Raw genomic sequence first — 15,980 nt, forward strand, 5'->3', positions numbered from 1 at the left:
TTCCTTCAAACCTTGCCTCTGTTCACCCTGTGTCCTGCTCTTTCTTCATGTAAGAAGCTGCATCTAATTTCCTGTGGGGGATGAAATGGCACCTAGAGTTTGTATAATTTGCATTCCTGAGTTGGTGTTCAACTCAGGATGGGGTTTTCAGCCCCTTTTTCTTCAGTCCTAGCGTAATCATCTCTGAAGTCTGTGAAGACTTCCATATCCTGTAGCTAATTAAATGGAAAGAATGCAGAAGGAAATAACTAGTTCACTTGACTTTCTCTGCCTTAAGTAGTGTTCATAGTGTACAAAATAACCCACATTTCTTTTTTTCTGAGCCTTTGGTAATAATTAGAGTAGTCTGGATCTGAGCTTCCTGAAACATTACATGCATTGTCCAAAGGTATATATTTACAATCCCAAATGTCTGAGAATAATATTCAGCACTCTGTTGTATGCACAAAGTAGGATGCTGATTACAAATTCCAAATTGATTTTTTTAGGCTCTAGATTTGACTCATAGGCTTTGCATATATTAGAATTTTATGTGCTGCTAAGTAATTTCGAATATCCATCATTGTTGTCAAAATTAATGTTGCAAATTTGCTAAACTAAACATGCAGTGCTTTGCAGTAAATGAGGGAAGGTCATTGAACCATATGGTGATAGGAAGTCCAGTGGGGGATGTTTGTCGTCACTAACTGAGTTATAAGGAACAAAGACTTTTAGGTAAGTTGTAAAGCTGATAGAAATGGATGAGAGAATAAATTTTGGATAGTAACTTCAATATTCTAAATCCTGTAACTTCTAGTATGTTGTATATAAACAGGGCAGGTGGTATGTTACTTCATGTGGATTGTTTAATAAATTGTATTTGTGGTTTATTGTTGCCTTTGTCATGAGATAACTAGACCCTATCTAATTTCAGTGCAGTTTCTTCTACTAGATTCATTTTGTACCTATGATCCTTACATCCTTCTGTCTCAGAAATCGCAGGTTTACCTGAGCAAAACTCAAGGAGCAAAATTAACTGTCTTTATTGCTAGAATCCAAGGATCACTTTTGCAAAGTAAAACTTTGTTAGGAGTCTGTTCAGTATACTGAAAATTACTAGTCTGTCAAAATGGCTAACAAAGCTTCACCTCGGGTGACTTTCAGAGAACTGTTTCTTTAAGTCTTTTGGAAGTTGAAATAGCTCATCTGTTTTAAAACTGTATACTAGCAACATATTTCTGATGCTTGATCCCTTTTCTAAGGAATTAGCATAATTTCCATATTAAAAGAATAATGTGTGTCCTGTAACTAGATATTTACTATATCTGAATCTTTACTTTCAGAAATAGTGCTGTGCTTCAGAAATTTCCTATTGAAATCTTGTCATCATCCTGACCAACCACACTGCAGTCCAAGAAGTTTGAATATCCCAAGGCTTTATGCCCTGCTGCTTAATTAAAATAACCTTAGCAACTACTGCTTCATCAAAGGCAAATCGTTTCCCACTATCAAGTGTGAAATGCATGCATCCAGAAAGGCTGATTAGCACCCCGTGCTTCTCTAAATGAAATCACCAAGAGGCACAATATGTTTAGCCCTCTTCAGGGTACCCAAGTCACAGAATCACAGAACCTGCAGAGTTGGAAGGGACTCACAAGGATTATCAAGTCCAACTCCCGGCCCTGCACAGGACCATCCCCAAGAGTCACACCATGTGCCTGAGAGCATTGTCCAAATGCTTCTTGAACTCTCTCAGGCTTGGTGCTGTGACCACTGCCCTGGGGAGCCTGTTCCAGTGCCCAACCACCCTCTGGGTGAAAACCTTTTTCTAATATCCAACCTAAACCTCCCCTGACACAATTTCAGGCCATTCTCTCTGGTCCTGTCACAAGTCACCACAGTGAAGAGATCAGTGTCTGCCCCTCCTCTTCCCCTCACAAGTTTTAACTGCAGTGAGGTCTCCTCTCAGTCTCCTTTAGGCTGAACAGACAAGTGACCTCAGCCACTCCTTATATGGCTTCCCTCAAGGCCCTCCGCTATCTTTGTTGGCTTCCTTTGGATGCTCTCTTAATAGCTTAATATCTTTCTTATCTTGTGGTGACTAAAACTGCGCACAATATTCAAGGTTAGGCCACACCCATGCAGGGGGAACCTCTAGCCATGCTGAAAAGAGCATGTTTGCCACAGCATTGGACTAAAACTAATCTTTCCAGCAAAATATTGTGGAATTTGTAATGTCTATGCACAGCAGGCCAGGCCTTTTTTATGAACTGTTCAGAAACAGCAGCACAGCAAATGGAGTGGTATATATCTGTCTCAAAAGGAAGAAGAGAAAAATCAGTGTTGTCAGGTTTTGAACTTGTCATTTCAAGGCGTTCCCTGCCTCATAATTGGACTGCTGAGCTACCCCAGTGTCCTGCTTGTAGAGCAGTTGGCAGGGGCTTGGCAGTGAAAGCTCAGCAGAGAGGTATTTCTCATTTCAGGCCATCAAGACACTTTTCATCTGTAGCAAATTCAGGTTGTAGTTCCTGCAGCACATCCTTGTCTGGTGCCTCGTTAACTGAACAACTTGTGCAGTTGGGTCCTTCACTGATAACCCTCTTTTTTTAGCCTCTTCTTCAATATAACATTTCAGTTGCAACTCCAATTAAGATTAAAAGAATGCTTTCATATGGACATCTTTACTTTTTTCTCTTAACCCTGAGCTCCTGAAAAGCACTCCCTTCTGCAGAGATTCTTTACACTTAGAATTAAGCCAATAACTGTTTTTATTTTAGAAGTATAGCAACAAAAATGTGTGTTTCAATGAATGGCAAAAATAATCATAGTTAGCTATGAATAGCACTGAGTATTCTGGGAAGAAGAAAGTGTTTGGGAACTGAGCTGTGAACCCTGGCAGCTAGGAAGGCCAAGAGCATCCTGAGTTGCTCAGCCAGCAGATTGATGGGAGGGAGATCACATGTGGAGTTTTGCATCCAGTCTTGCCCTCCTCAGCCCCCCATCGGGAAAGGCACAGACAACCTGCAGGGGCAGCTCAGCAGGAGCCACCAAGGGGGCAGAAGCAGAGGCTTGTCCTATGAGCAGAGGCTGAGGGAGCTGGTCTGGTTCATCCTGGAGAAGAAACAACAATGAGGGAATCTGAAAGCAGCCAGTAAGTCAAAGTATCCAGAGGGGCCTGATAGGAGAAAAAATGTGAATTCCTGCAGATGTAAAGTGCAGGAAGAGAGGCTTTAAGGAAAAGGTTCTTTCCCACAAGCACAGCCAAGCAATTGAGCTTGTTTTCTGAGAAAGGTGGTCTGGTTAACATCCTGTTTTTCAAGACTTGAGTGGACAAAGCTGTGAGTACTCTGATCTGATGCCATCACTGACCCTCCTTTCAGCAGGAGGTGGGACTAGAGACGTCCCAGACTGCTTTCCAATCTGAATGACTGTGATCCTGTTGATCAGGTGGCCATCCATGCTCTCTGCTTTGAAATGGGTACAGACACAAACTGATGAACAGATATACTCAGAAAAAAGAAGTTCCCATTTTCTAAAAACATCCACAAGTCTTTCTGAAAATCTAGGGAGGCTTTTTTGGGTTTAGATTGAAAACAGAGAATGGAACTCATGGAAAAGGTTCAAGTTTTGAGATCTGGGATGCAAAATAGCAATATTTGCTTTAGAAATAAGCTACAAATCCTTGTATCTGATCATACAGCGTGTATTATATGCACTGGGTTATAGTTACCTTCTTTCAAATGTGTTTTCTAATGTTCAATCTTTATTCCTCTTGTCTGTTCTCTTGTGTTAATCCTCTCTCTCATGAAGTATCTCTAGTGCTTTTCTATTCCATACATACTTCTTAGCAGTTGTGTTGGAATTCATGTTTTGTATGTTAGCAGAGAAACCAAGTAGTGGCTGGTAGGTTTCTCCCTGTGGGCACTTTGTGAAGACTGTTTAGTGACTGTGCTTTGTTAGAAAATTCAAGGAAATAATACTGAGTTAACCAGCAATTTAATCTTTCTTCTTCTTTACTCTTCTTCCCTCCTTTCCCAGCATCCAGCCACCACCCTGACTCCCCCAGGCAAATCATGGATGCAAGAAGAGGCTTTGCTTCGATTTTTAGAAAACAGGCAGATGTAGTTGTCCTGGTGCTGTGACTTCAGGTGGCAGTGTATCTAGTGATGGAGTTTGAGGAGCACCTTGTTGATAAAATGTTGCATCCACACCCCTCTGTTGGGCTTGTGTTTAATTAGACCAATCACAACTACCTCCTTTTGAGGTACTACTTACGTCTCAGTCTCAAACACACCTCTGTTGTCAAGTGTTTCTTTTTTTAGTATTAGATAGTGTTACATGCAGCTTTTGCTTCACCTTAATTGGTGTCTTTTAAAGAGACCTTTCTAGAGGAAAAAATATTGTAAATTCATATATATATATGTATATATATGGCAATATACATGAGTACTCATATATACATCTAAATAAGCATTCCCTCAGAAGTAATTCTGTACATGAAAGCATCTTCACTAATGCTCATAAAACTTTACTGTGAGCTAAAATTATTTCTCTGCAGATTTTTTTTGTTATAAAAACATTCCATTTTTAAATGATACATATTTCTGAAAATTTAGGTGAGCAAATCTCATCTAGTGCACATTTTACTAGTAATAATGGGAAATTCTGAAAATTCATCATGCTTGCTACCATAAATTAATAGATGTTAGTTGGAAGGCAACAGTGGTAAGAAAATATAGTTTAGTAAAAGCCAACTGACCTTTTATGAAAAGGATCCCTCACTTGATGTAATGCAATTCTATTGTAAATGAGTATCTCACTTCCACATCGTGTCTTTAAATAAAAGCAGCATATACTTCATTCCAGAGCTGTTAATCACAGTGGGCTTCCTAGAGCTTGGCTACTGCTGGCTTGCCTTAGTTTGTTGAATACAACTCTAGCCGATAGGAAAAAATGCATTTTGCTCTAGAACTTTTTTGAAAGTCTTGAATATGAATATTCTAACCTGGTGGCCCCTCCCCTTGTGATCTGTTTTGCCTGCACAGATTATGTACCACAATCATCCTCTTCTATCTTTGTGTGTATGCTAGTGGCCAACAACTTGTAATAGCCATTGTGTTCTGCAGTGTGATGCCTGTGACTGTGATGTGACCTATAAATACGTTGTATTTGTTGACAGTCACAAAGACAAGATGTCAACATGTTTGGAAAGATGTCTTGGAAAGATGACTTAACTTTTAGTGTGTTGTGATACTGGTAAATGCAAAGTGGAGCTTAGAAAAACATTGCTTGGCCAGGTTTATTTTGAAAGCTCGAACCTGTGTACTTAAAAAGCAAGTATGTTTGTGTGATGTTTCATCTTCTTTTCATTTAGCAGAGCACAAAGATTTTTTTTCTTTTTTTTGGTCAGGCATGATGTAAGTAAACATTTTTAAATAAAATATATAAGTCTGCAAGCAGTTATTATTTTATGAAGTACCTGGATTGTGATTTCGTTTTTCATTAATAGTTGTTGTTTCAGACTTTGCTTCTTGTAGACTTCATTTTTATGAGGACACATTAGGCTTTTGATTGTGTTTCAGGGAGGAAAAGAGAGAAACTCTTTGAAGGGGGAGTATTGGGACAAAGACTGCTTTCTCCTTAGTTTTTACTATTATGTGGCAGCTCTGTAGTCTCTTAACATTGGCAGGTAGTGCCCATTGCCTGAGAGTCTGTGGTAATGTTTTGGCCCTGGTCTTGTTCTCGTATTAACCCCCAACCACTCTTTCTGAGAAATTTTCTGCTGATGTGCATCTGTTGCCTTGTGTAGCCATCCACCTGCAGTGGCTTTGGTCTGAAGCCATTGCACGGAGTCTATTGCCCATCGAAGACATTCTTTTGGTTTAATTGGTAATTAATTGTGTGACAGATGCATGTAAGTAGGGATCACAAAAGGTGTTTTGAATGTGCATATGTATGACTGCCCTGAGTGAATATTCAACTCTACACTCTGCTTCGCAGGACAAGTCTTTGCAGAAGATAAAATTGAAGGTGTTCTCTATTCAAATTTCAGTGCACTTGGATGATAAAAGCAAAATGCCATGTTGCATCTTTCAGCCATTTTTCAGTATCTGCTTTCAAAGAATTGGTGAAAAGAATAATGAGTTGTGAAATGTAGTTTAAGACTTAAATGATGTTTCTTAATGAATACTACTGCATTAGGAGTTAGACTTTTCCATCAGGTATATAGGAGCTCTGTGCGTGTACTGTATCCAAAATTGCTTTCCTATTCTGTTTCTCTGGAGAGTTAGCTTGGTACCATCTCACTGAAAGGTCCCCTTTCTTTGTGTGACTTGTTCAGCCTTTCTGAATGGAATCAGTTGCAAACTCTATCTATCAAAATCAGTACTGCTGTATTCCCTCCTCCTCAGTGCTAATGCTCATCCAGTTCCCTGGAGAGCTGATGAAGCTCACTAACCTGGAAAAAAAGCCCAAAGCAAGAAAAAAATGAAGTTAACTCTTGTTAACTTCTGTCAAGTTCCCAAGCTGGACTGGCTCAGATGGGGCTGAACATCATACTGACTGTGCTGGTCTAAAGCGGGCAGAGGGAGTGTTTGTGCCTGCCAGGGTGGCAAAATTGCAACAGCTCCTCTTCACATTGGCTTCAGCTTGTTGCAGTTCCTTTCTGCCCCTTTGGGTAAGTAATCATCCGTAAGGTACAGCCATCACTTCACTTGCCAGTCTGCTTTTCATCTCTCACATTGTCTGCGGATAGTGCTTATTTTAGGATAATGTTGTAAAGTTTTATGAAGACAACCATCTATTTGCTGCCACTGGCTTTTCTAGGTGTGCCTTCAAATGGTACAGGTTTGGGCTTGGTGTGTTATGCTTGTTGAACTGAAAATACACTCCATTAGAGTGGCTGATTAGCAGACCAGTTGGTTTATCAACCGGAAGATCTCTAGAGCAGTGCGCTGTGAAAAAAACCCCTACAGATACATGTCTGAATGAACAAGCTATTCTCATGCGTGTGTCTTTACTATGTTTATGTCTTTACTTTGCTTACACACACTACATTACTTCCAGAAGGGCTTCGTTTTTCACTTGCAACAATATTGCAGTTCTTATGGTAGTTCTAGCTTTTAATGCATTCTCAGAAACTGTTGAAATATAGAGTGTTGAGGTGCTGAATTGACACTGCTCACAACTGTTGCTGCATATAAAAAGCTGTTGTTTAAAAGAAAAAAACACACACACATATAAAAAAAAAAAAAAAAGCCTTCCAGTTTGTTTATATCTTGACTTAACACTTTTTACATAATTTTAGAGAATTTGAATGTTGGTAAAATATTTCCCTGGCACCTCTCAATGGGGAAGAAAGGATATTTTACAGTCATTATAGTATTGGGTTTGAGCTTTGAATTGAGCTCATCCTTATTTTAAATAATACATTGAATCTCAGTGTAACTTTGGTAAAGAATAGTGCCAGGTTATAGAGCTGGTCTTTGAAGTGTGTTTAGAGATATATGGATTTAGCTGTAGAATTAAGATTGTGTTAAAGCCTATGTAAAATAACTTCCTTTGGGTAGTTACACTCATAAAGGTTTTAAAAATTGTAGAAGGTAGAGACAGTGCAACTTTCTGATTATAGATAAAAATTGGTTGGTTTTCTGTGTACATATCTTTTCTTTCTCAACAACTGTTGGATGTAATTAGAAGAAAAGAGAGAAAATGGAACAATTAACACACCATATGTACAAAAAAAACCTGCTCCAGTCTGTAGGTGCTGTACTGAACAAGAATCTGGTTTTGTCCCATCTATCTTTTTTTATGTAGATAGCATTTACTCATTTGTATTGCGTTTTGAAAGACTTGTACCCACTAATAGATACTTGCTGTTGTTGTTGTTTTTTCTTTTAAGCTAAATATATATATGTTAGTTTCTGTATCTCTTGGAAACGTGTCCTTTCTTTCAGAAAATATTATATGTTTTGCACAGTTTAACCCTACATATGTATATGGGATGATTTGAAATCTATCCATTATCAAGCAACAGAATTACACTATATATTAATGATTTGGGGTTGTTTCTTTTCTAGAAGAAATAATCAGCTTCCTCTTCATGTCTTGCTAGGACAACAGCTGCAGATGAGATTGAGCTTCCATATTTAATACATTCTATTAACTTCACACATCCAAACACACACTCCCTCACTCCCTCACGCACCCCTGTGTCACATTATAGGTGAACAGGCCCTAATTAAAAGCACGTACCATCTGCTGGGGTGCGGCAGCAGAGTGGCACTCCACAGCCATCCTGATTCCTGTGATTGAAATGTGTTATTTATGAGCTCAAAGACAAAATACACTGCTTGGCTGGTGAAAGCTGCAATAGGAGCTGCATAGCACCATCTAATGGAACGGAGTGCCACTGGCTAGTCATCTTTCTTCTTCCTCTCTCCTCAGTCTCCTCCCCCAATAATTTTATTTTTCATTCTTGGCCTTGGATTTTTTATGATACTGTTTTATGACAATTTTGTCTCTTGTGTTCCACTTTTATACAAGATTGGAAAGGGTTGTTGAAACATTAAACTAATTGTGGGGGGGTTTTGCAGCCTTTTGTTTCCTTCCAGTGCTACATATAGGGTTTTACTTTCTGTAGCAAAAGTGATACTGATGTGATGTGGTGGTACAGAATTGGAACACTATCGAGATAGATGAGCAAGATCAGTTTACTGCACGTCTCCTGCCTCTCCCAAAGACCCATGTAATGAAAGTATCCACTGCTCAGTCTGAAAAATTTATTTTAATATGGAAATTGGTCCTATTTGGGGGGGAGGGAAAGGCAGATGACAGTATACTACAGACTATGTGGAAGTTCTTTACTGTGTTGGAAAGAAAGGGCAGAATTTGGAGAAAGCTGCAGCTTTGGACCTTCCTCTCTGGAAGCAGAGATCTCTTCCAGCTTGCAGAAATAGTGTCCTGTAATTGCGTCTTAGTGGGGAAATGGATGAGGAGGTGTTGGACTGAGAGGTGAAATACACCTTGTCAGGAGAGGAAAAGGGTGACAGGGAAGGAGTCCTTTTTGTGTTGTTTGGTCCATCAGTCTACCTTTGTTGACTGCTAAATTACAGCACTGCATCTAGTAGATATGTATGTTGTATTTAGTGTCTAGCTCAATGACCTTTAGAATATGCAGGTTAAGAATAGTCACACAGATTCAAAATAATCTGGGAAATTTTCTGGTCCTTAGCCATTCTGTTACGTTCTTAAGATTTGCCATATCTATGCTGGGCATCCAACAGTATGGTTTCAGCAATAACAAGTGGTGAAGACTGGGCTGATACTTGAAATATGAAATTTTTCTACAGTAACCTCCAATACAACCACATTTTTTAAAATGAAAGGGTCTGGTCACTACTTCATCTCAGGCAACACAAAACCCTGAACAAAAAGATTTATGTCTAAAACTGAGCAATATATGTATATATTTATAGGTGTGTGTGTGCATTTTATTTTTTATGTCAGCATGTTTTAAAGAATGTTGAAATGTCATAAACCCCGGCACATCTATGAATACATGTCTTCTTATTGTTTGTGTTTAGAACATATGCCATCAGAAGGATAAGAGATGCCTTTAGAGAAAACAAGACCATAGAGGACTCTGAAAAAATAGAAGAGCTACTGAATAAAGCCAAAGCAAACCTAGAGGTTATTCAACGGCAGGTATGTTTATTTCTCTCATTATTTAATAGGAGCTTTCCACTACTCATTTAACTGTCTTATGCCACTAGAGATGGGAAAAATAGATCCTTGCTCAAAACATCTCTAAATGAACATCAGTTTTTGTCTGAGTTTGTTCTTATTTCCATCATAGGTTCACAAGGGTAACTGTGACACTCACTCCAAATAGTCTCACCACCTTCTGTTTGTTTTTTCCCATCTCCAGATACAGTGTTAGAATAGTAACAGAACAAGAAAATCCTGAAGTGAATTAATTGAATGCTGGCTAAATGTGCCCAAACAGGGTCATAGATTTTTCTTTGGAAGATTTGAGTCACTGGCAATATTTTTCTTCAACCTTGTCTGAGAAGCATTTATAGCATGTCTGTTCCTTCCACTAGTGACCACGTTATTAAGACATGAAGTAGACTTTGTTGAACTTTGGATACTTTTTAACTTCTCATTCATACCTAGTGTCTATGTACAGTGACCACTAAAAATTGGAAGAAAGTAAGTTTCTATACATGAGCTCTCTATAGGCACTTGCAGTGCTTAAGCTGTTCCTCCTTGCAAAATCTGCACTTGCTGACACCAATCAGAGCTCAGTAGTACTTTTATTAAACACTGAATGAATATGTGCACCTGCTCCTCCATGGTTTGTTTTAATATGAATCTTTGAACAACCAGCAGGTCAGTTAGATGGATTCTTATTTCAGTAGGGATCTGGGCCCTTTGTTTTGACAATTGAGTACTTAGGTGCAAGTTAATTTTTTTGGAATTTCTTCTCCCAGGGACAGGTGTTGTTTTGTGCTACCATAGTTTTGCTATCTTTTTTTAATCCAAACACTGCTATTTTTTTATTTTAAGTGTTTCTCAAAGAAGCAATTTGGATTGGATTGTTGCAATGCAATTACATTTGAATGCTGGCGTGTTTTTTCTCAGATCTGTAGGTGATAATTGGCATTTTCAGCTCTTCTAATTCTTGTTTAAGATAAAGTCTTGCTAAATAAAAACTTTCCAGCTTTTTTTCTCAGCAAAACATGGTTCTACTGATCTGAGTCCTAATAAGTCTGGTCCATCAGACTTAATTTTTTTTAAATAAATTTAAAAATAAATAAAATTTTAAAATAAAACTCCTCTTTCCGCTCTAAGTCCTGTGTAAACCCAGATTACCTTGTTTCTGTAGACCCTAAAAAAAAGATACTATTTGTCTAAAACAGACTCTTGACAGGCCAGATTCTTGTCTAGGGTGGGGGTCTTGCCTTGCACCGTTCATGAAGTTTTCTTTTAGCCTAAAGGTTGTCCGTCAGCATCAGTCAGCATCTTTCTGTTATGCATTTGTTACTGTGTCAGTGGGACATAGCAGAATAATTCAGAATGGCCTGAGTTATTGCTAAGCCTGTAGGGCTTTGCATGTTTTCTTCAAACCTCAGCTATTTAAGGGGCTTTTCCAACATGAAAAACCAATTGCTAAAGTTGGTTCTAAATTGGATCACTATCAATCCATGTAAGAGTTTCAGAGAAAATATACTTGAAAAGCAAGGAATATTAAAGACGCTAACACAACTTCACGTTTTTAATACTGCTAAAATAGTGAAACTTATGTTGAAATATCTCTTCAATGTTGCATTTCTAGATATTTCCCAGACAAAGTACAGTCATGCTGCATTCACTTTTGGAAGGGTTTATCTTACATGTTTTCAGGAGTAATGGATAATGAATGTTATTATACAGTAATATAATAGGTAATGGCACTTTTTAACGAAAAATAATCAAATAGAAGAAAATTATTTTACCAAGATAATTTTTTGACATGCATCCCTGCAAGAGTTGATTGTTTGGGTAATAAAGATTTTTTTGTCCTAAAAAATTGAGAACTGTTGTGCTTTGCAGAACAGTTATATTTTGGTGTTGTCTCACTTCCATCTGTAAAGGAAGAGATAAGTGTTGTAAAAATAGCAACACTGTCTTAAAAGCTTTTCATCAGGACTATTAAAAATCTGAACATCTAAGTTCATATTAATATTTACTTGCTGTCAAATTTCATTATGCTTTGTAGAAAAACATTCCTTCTCTCTCTTTAGTTGAAGATCTAAGTAATGAAGTCATCTGACATTATTAAGACTTTATATTTAAACCTAACCAAGCATAATATAAAGTGCTTTTATTTTTAAATGGAGAAACACTGAAGCAAACATGAGATCTAGCATACAGGTTTTTGCTAAGTTTGGGGTTTATTATGATGTGGTTCATCTTGGTATTGCTGACTTTTTCCTAGTATGTCAGTAGAAATTAAGTAAGATTCCTCTTTGCTGACAAATTTTTGTTACTCTAAAATCAAATTTATATTCACTTTACATTCTAATTTATGGTTAGTCAACAAAGTGACCATTCAAGTGTAAGGTTCATAAATAACTATTTGAATCAGCCTAGTGGGAAATGTGAAGCAGTGACAGATTACTGTCATTTTGTTCATGTCAGTCACTGTACAATTTGCTTGAGTGTTATAAAAGTATCCTTATAATGCTGAAAAGCATGGAGGAACATTCATCTCCACCTTAGTCCTCCTTTGCTTATTATTGGTTTTGATTTTAAAATAGCCTGGCTAAAGGAAGGAACACATCAGATTCATTTTAAACAGTGTTTTTAAAGATTTTTGTGTGTGTTTACTGTGTAAACAACAAAATTTTGTGATGTCTTTCCTGTAGAGAAGGGTGTTGTGAGAAATGCATTGTCACAAATAAGTTTGAAATAGAACGTTTTTAAAAGTTTTGAGGTGAAGTCTTGAAGTCATTTGAGGATTGTCATAACAGCCGTTCCCCAGCTATGCTAATATGATTTCATTTGTGAGTTTCTAATACTATTGCAGTATGATAGTGGTAGGAGAATTTGCACTGAAATGTACTGCTGCTGCTGAAATTTAAGCTTTGCAAAAGCCACTTTGAAGATTGGCTAATACTGAGTGGTTTGAAGTTCTTTTTCATGCCATGCTGTCTCTCAGGTTTTGAACTGAAAATATAATAGTGAAGTTCAAAAGCTGTAGTAGACCTGTGTGCTCTGATTAAAGCCTGTTTTAATTTATAGGATATCTCATTCTTACGTATTCCTCTGTAGTGCTTTCTCCTCAGTTTTATATTGTAGCTAGAAACTGCCAGTCATCTTGCTGTCCAGCTAAGAAGGGATTATTTTGTTTTTCCTGGCAACTCTGAGCCTTTATTATCAATTTTACTGGTTTTAGCATCACACAACTACAGTACTCTTCAGTAAAAGAGTTTTAATATTTCACAGCTTTTTTTTGTCTCTTTAAATAATCCAAACTGATGAGAATCCTGGTTTGCACAAATCTTGGTCAGGGAGACAAGAGATGCACCATGAGTGTGCAGACAGTCAGGATGTGTGGGTCTGCTTCCTTTACAGATGGCTGGTCATCTGTGGTTTTTAAGGGAACACAAACTTTTCTTTTGAGTCTGAGATGCTTTTCTTCAGGCTTGACGTCTCTTACTGTTCCCTTCCGATGTGTAGAATGAAAGAATGTGGTGTTGAAGCATGAGACCTCAATTAGACGGGTTCCGCTGATAATGATAAGTACTGAGTACTTGCAGCATTTTCCATGTTTGCAGCATGTTGTAAAGTACATTCTAATCCTTGAAACATTCATTGCTTGTAGTAACTTTAGCTCCATTTCTTTTAACGGAATGTTTCATGACTATGCCTTGATAAAAGCCCACATCATACTTAGTGTGAGATTTTGGTCTCATACTCTTACATTTCTCCATAGTCAAAATTACTAGAATGGTCTTGTTCTGAAACTTGTGCAAAGTAAGAACTATCCTTCTGGATCTTTTTTTTTCAGCAAGCTAAGTTGCCAGTGCAGCTGTGTGTAGCCAAGTACTGTGCCTTCTTGAGATGTTCAGTAGCAGTATCTCATCTTAGCAATATTGTGAATTCGAGTAACCCTTGAATGGAAGTGGAAATTAAACTGAATCAATGTAGTAATACCTCACTCATATTATTATTGTTCATATTATTATGAATTGATGACAATATAGCCATAAGGAAACTTTCTGTTAATGAAAATAACATAAATATTAAAGCATGTTTAATAAATATTAGCAAGACAAGCAACTTCAATTATAGTTACTATAGAAAATGAAAGGTAGAAGTACTACCCTAGTTTACTGAACCTGCTTTGAATTGATTGCTCATTCTTTGAGCAGCAAATATTCCAAAATTAGTAATTGTCAAGGTGTATGTACTTCTGGACTGAAAGCATTTTTTTGTTGAGTATTTGGAGGACTGGTACCAATTTACACAGTTGTGAGTTTGTGTCTGAAGGAACTTACCAAACTTTTAAGAAATGTTCTGGGTATCTGAATAGGTTGTGCTTATACTGCAGAGCACTGTAGTAGGCAGGATGCCCTTTGCAGGAGAAGGTTGATTTTGAAAACTCTTGTTAGTATTAGTTTCAGGCTACAGGTCATATTTATATCAAATTTTAATGAATATGTAAGAAAGTTGCAAAATACTGTGTAATGTATTTCATTATGTTGGCAGCAGTTTTGGGGCCAAGAGAAAAGAATAGCTGGAAAAGCTCTTTGAGTGCAAGGGACAGCACCACACTACTGTTCAGGAATGTGTATGGTATTGGCAACTCATGTTTTCCTGTTGGCAGACAATTCTGTTGAAGCTCTAATATGGTTTATTCTTACCAAGTTTGTAACTGCAAGGAAGTTTTAAAATCACAGATTATTTTACTGCTTTTCTTGAGAAGCTCTTTGAATTTTATCTCTTTTTTTTTCCAGCTTCACAATGGCAAATACCAATTTCTCTACAAAAATACGTATTTTTCTACCACAAAATTGTAGACTTGCAGCTCTTAGATAAGAGGATTGTCCTTTGGAACTTTGCTGGGGTTTTCACTTGTGTCATGTATTTTTATTTATTACTGTTGGATGTCATTTTCCAGCCAGGACAGAGCTGACATTACACCCAGAGAACATTTCTTACCTCTCGAGCCATTTAGCTATAGTTAAAGCAAGTGTAGACAGAGTAAAGTTTTCAAATGCCTCATTCACAGCAGAAGAGCAGGAGGTGAGTGGCATAATCAAACAATGGACAAATATCCAGTAAAACAGTTTTATCAAGTCACTGCACGGTATCTATGAACTACCTATACACTTCTAAATCCTTGGATTGGTAGCTACAATGTAGAAAATGTTTGGCATGAGCCTCTTGCACTTCTCTTGCTCCTAGTTGTAGTACTGGGAGTCAGTTTTTAATTGCTTTACCACATCATGAATTCCCACTTGTTTGGTTCCTTACCTGCAATTACCAAAATTATGCTGGAAGCTTGTGGCAAAGCCACAAATTGAATTCAAATCAGCTGACTTAGGGTTTAGAAGCCACTAGGGGCATTTTACTGTCTTTGTTGGGTTTTTTTTTAATTTAATTTTTTTAAAATTTCAGAGCTCTTTGGGGTGATATTTTTAGATATTTTCTTTACCTTGAGGTTGTTTAAATCCTTTTGTTATGTTCATGTTTGATTTACTTTACATGTGGTTTGAAAACTTCAAAGAGTTAAAAACAGTAGCCTGCCAGGAAGAATATGATTAAGAAAGCAACAGAAATCCTTAACATATATTAAAATTCAGTGCTCTTGACTTAGAAAGAGGCACAGATGCAGGCAAAGGAATGTATAATATAAGATGGATAATACCTGTCTTTTAGTAAACAAGAGAAAGCTTGAAATTGAAATGGGGAAGCAGTAAATTCAGAGTTATACTGGTTTTATATTTCAGTAGGAGAGTAAATATATTCTATGTACAGTAAACATCCATAAGGTTTTAGGGGTTGAAAGGAGGAGGAACAAAGAAAAAGGTGTTGTAGGAGTGACTTTGAAAAAGGTTTGGTAAATTTAAACAGAAAACCACTGAATCAGAACTTGTCCTTTCACAGAACTTGTTAGCAGTGAGGTCTGCTTTGGCCAGCTTTTCCAAATACCTTTTTCATCTTGGTGTGTAGACTAGCTTTGGAGATGTGCAACATTGGAACAGATGCCAAAAGCCCAGAGCTGTCATATCAGCTTAATTTCTGGCATCTGAGGGCGCAGGAAGTGTAATAGACATTTTACTCCTCTTCAGGTGGCATGGCTTTCCAGGTTACACCTGTGTGAGTCTCCAGAGCAGTGTTACTCCTTAGGCTTTCATTTAACTCTCCTGATGGAGAACAAGATTGTGTTTTCACAAGTGATTTGCTTCTGTTCATTCTGCTGACTAAACTACAAGTGGCAGGTTCTGTCT

The 15,980-nt window shown here is 37.6% G+C and overlaps 1 protein-coding gene across 1 annotated transcript in view; it reads left to right on the forward strand.

Annotated features, from left to right (window-relative positions):
- The window catches only part of LYRM4 (LYR motif containing 4), an 87,842-nt gene that overhangs the window by 13,602 nt on the left and 58,260 nt on the right, over window positions 1-15,980 (forward strand). The window contains exon 2 of the mRNA XM_082296839.1: window positions 9,564-9,684. Coding sequence (XP_082152965.1) covers window positions 9,564-9,684 — 121 coding nt within the window. The remainder of the gene's footprint in view (window positions 1-9,563; window positions 9,685-15,980) is intronic.

The sequence above is a fragment of the Coloeus monedula genome (genome assembly GCF_965178545.1).
Source record: "Coloeus monedula genome assembly, chromosome: 1".
Taxonomy (NCBI): Eukaryota; Metazoa; Chordata; class Aves; order Passeriformes; family Corvidae; genus Coloeus; species Coloeus monedula.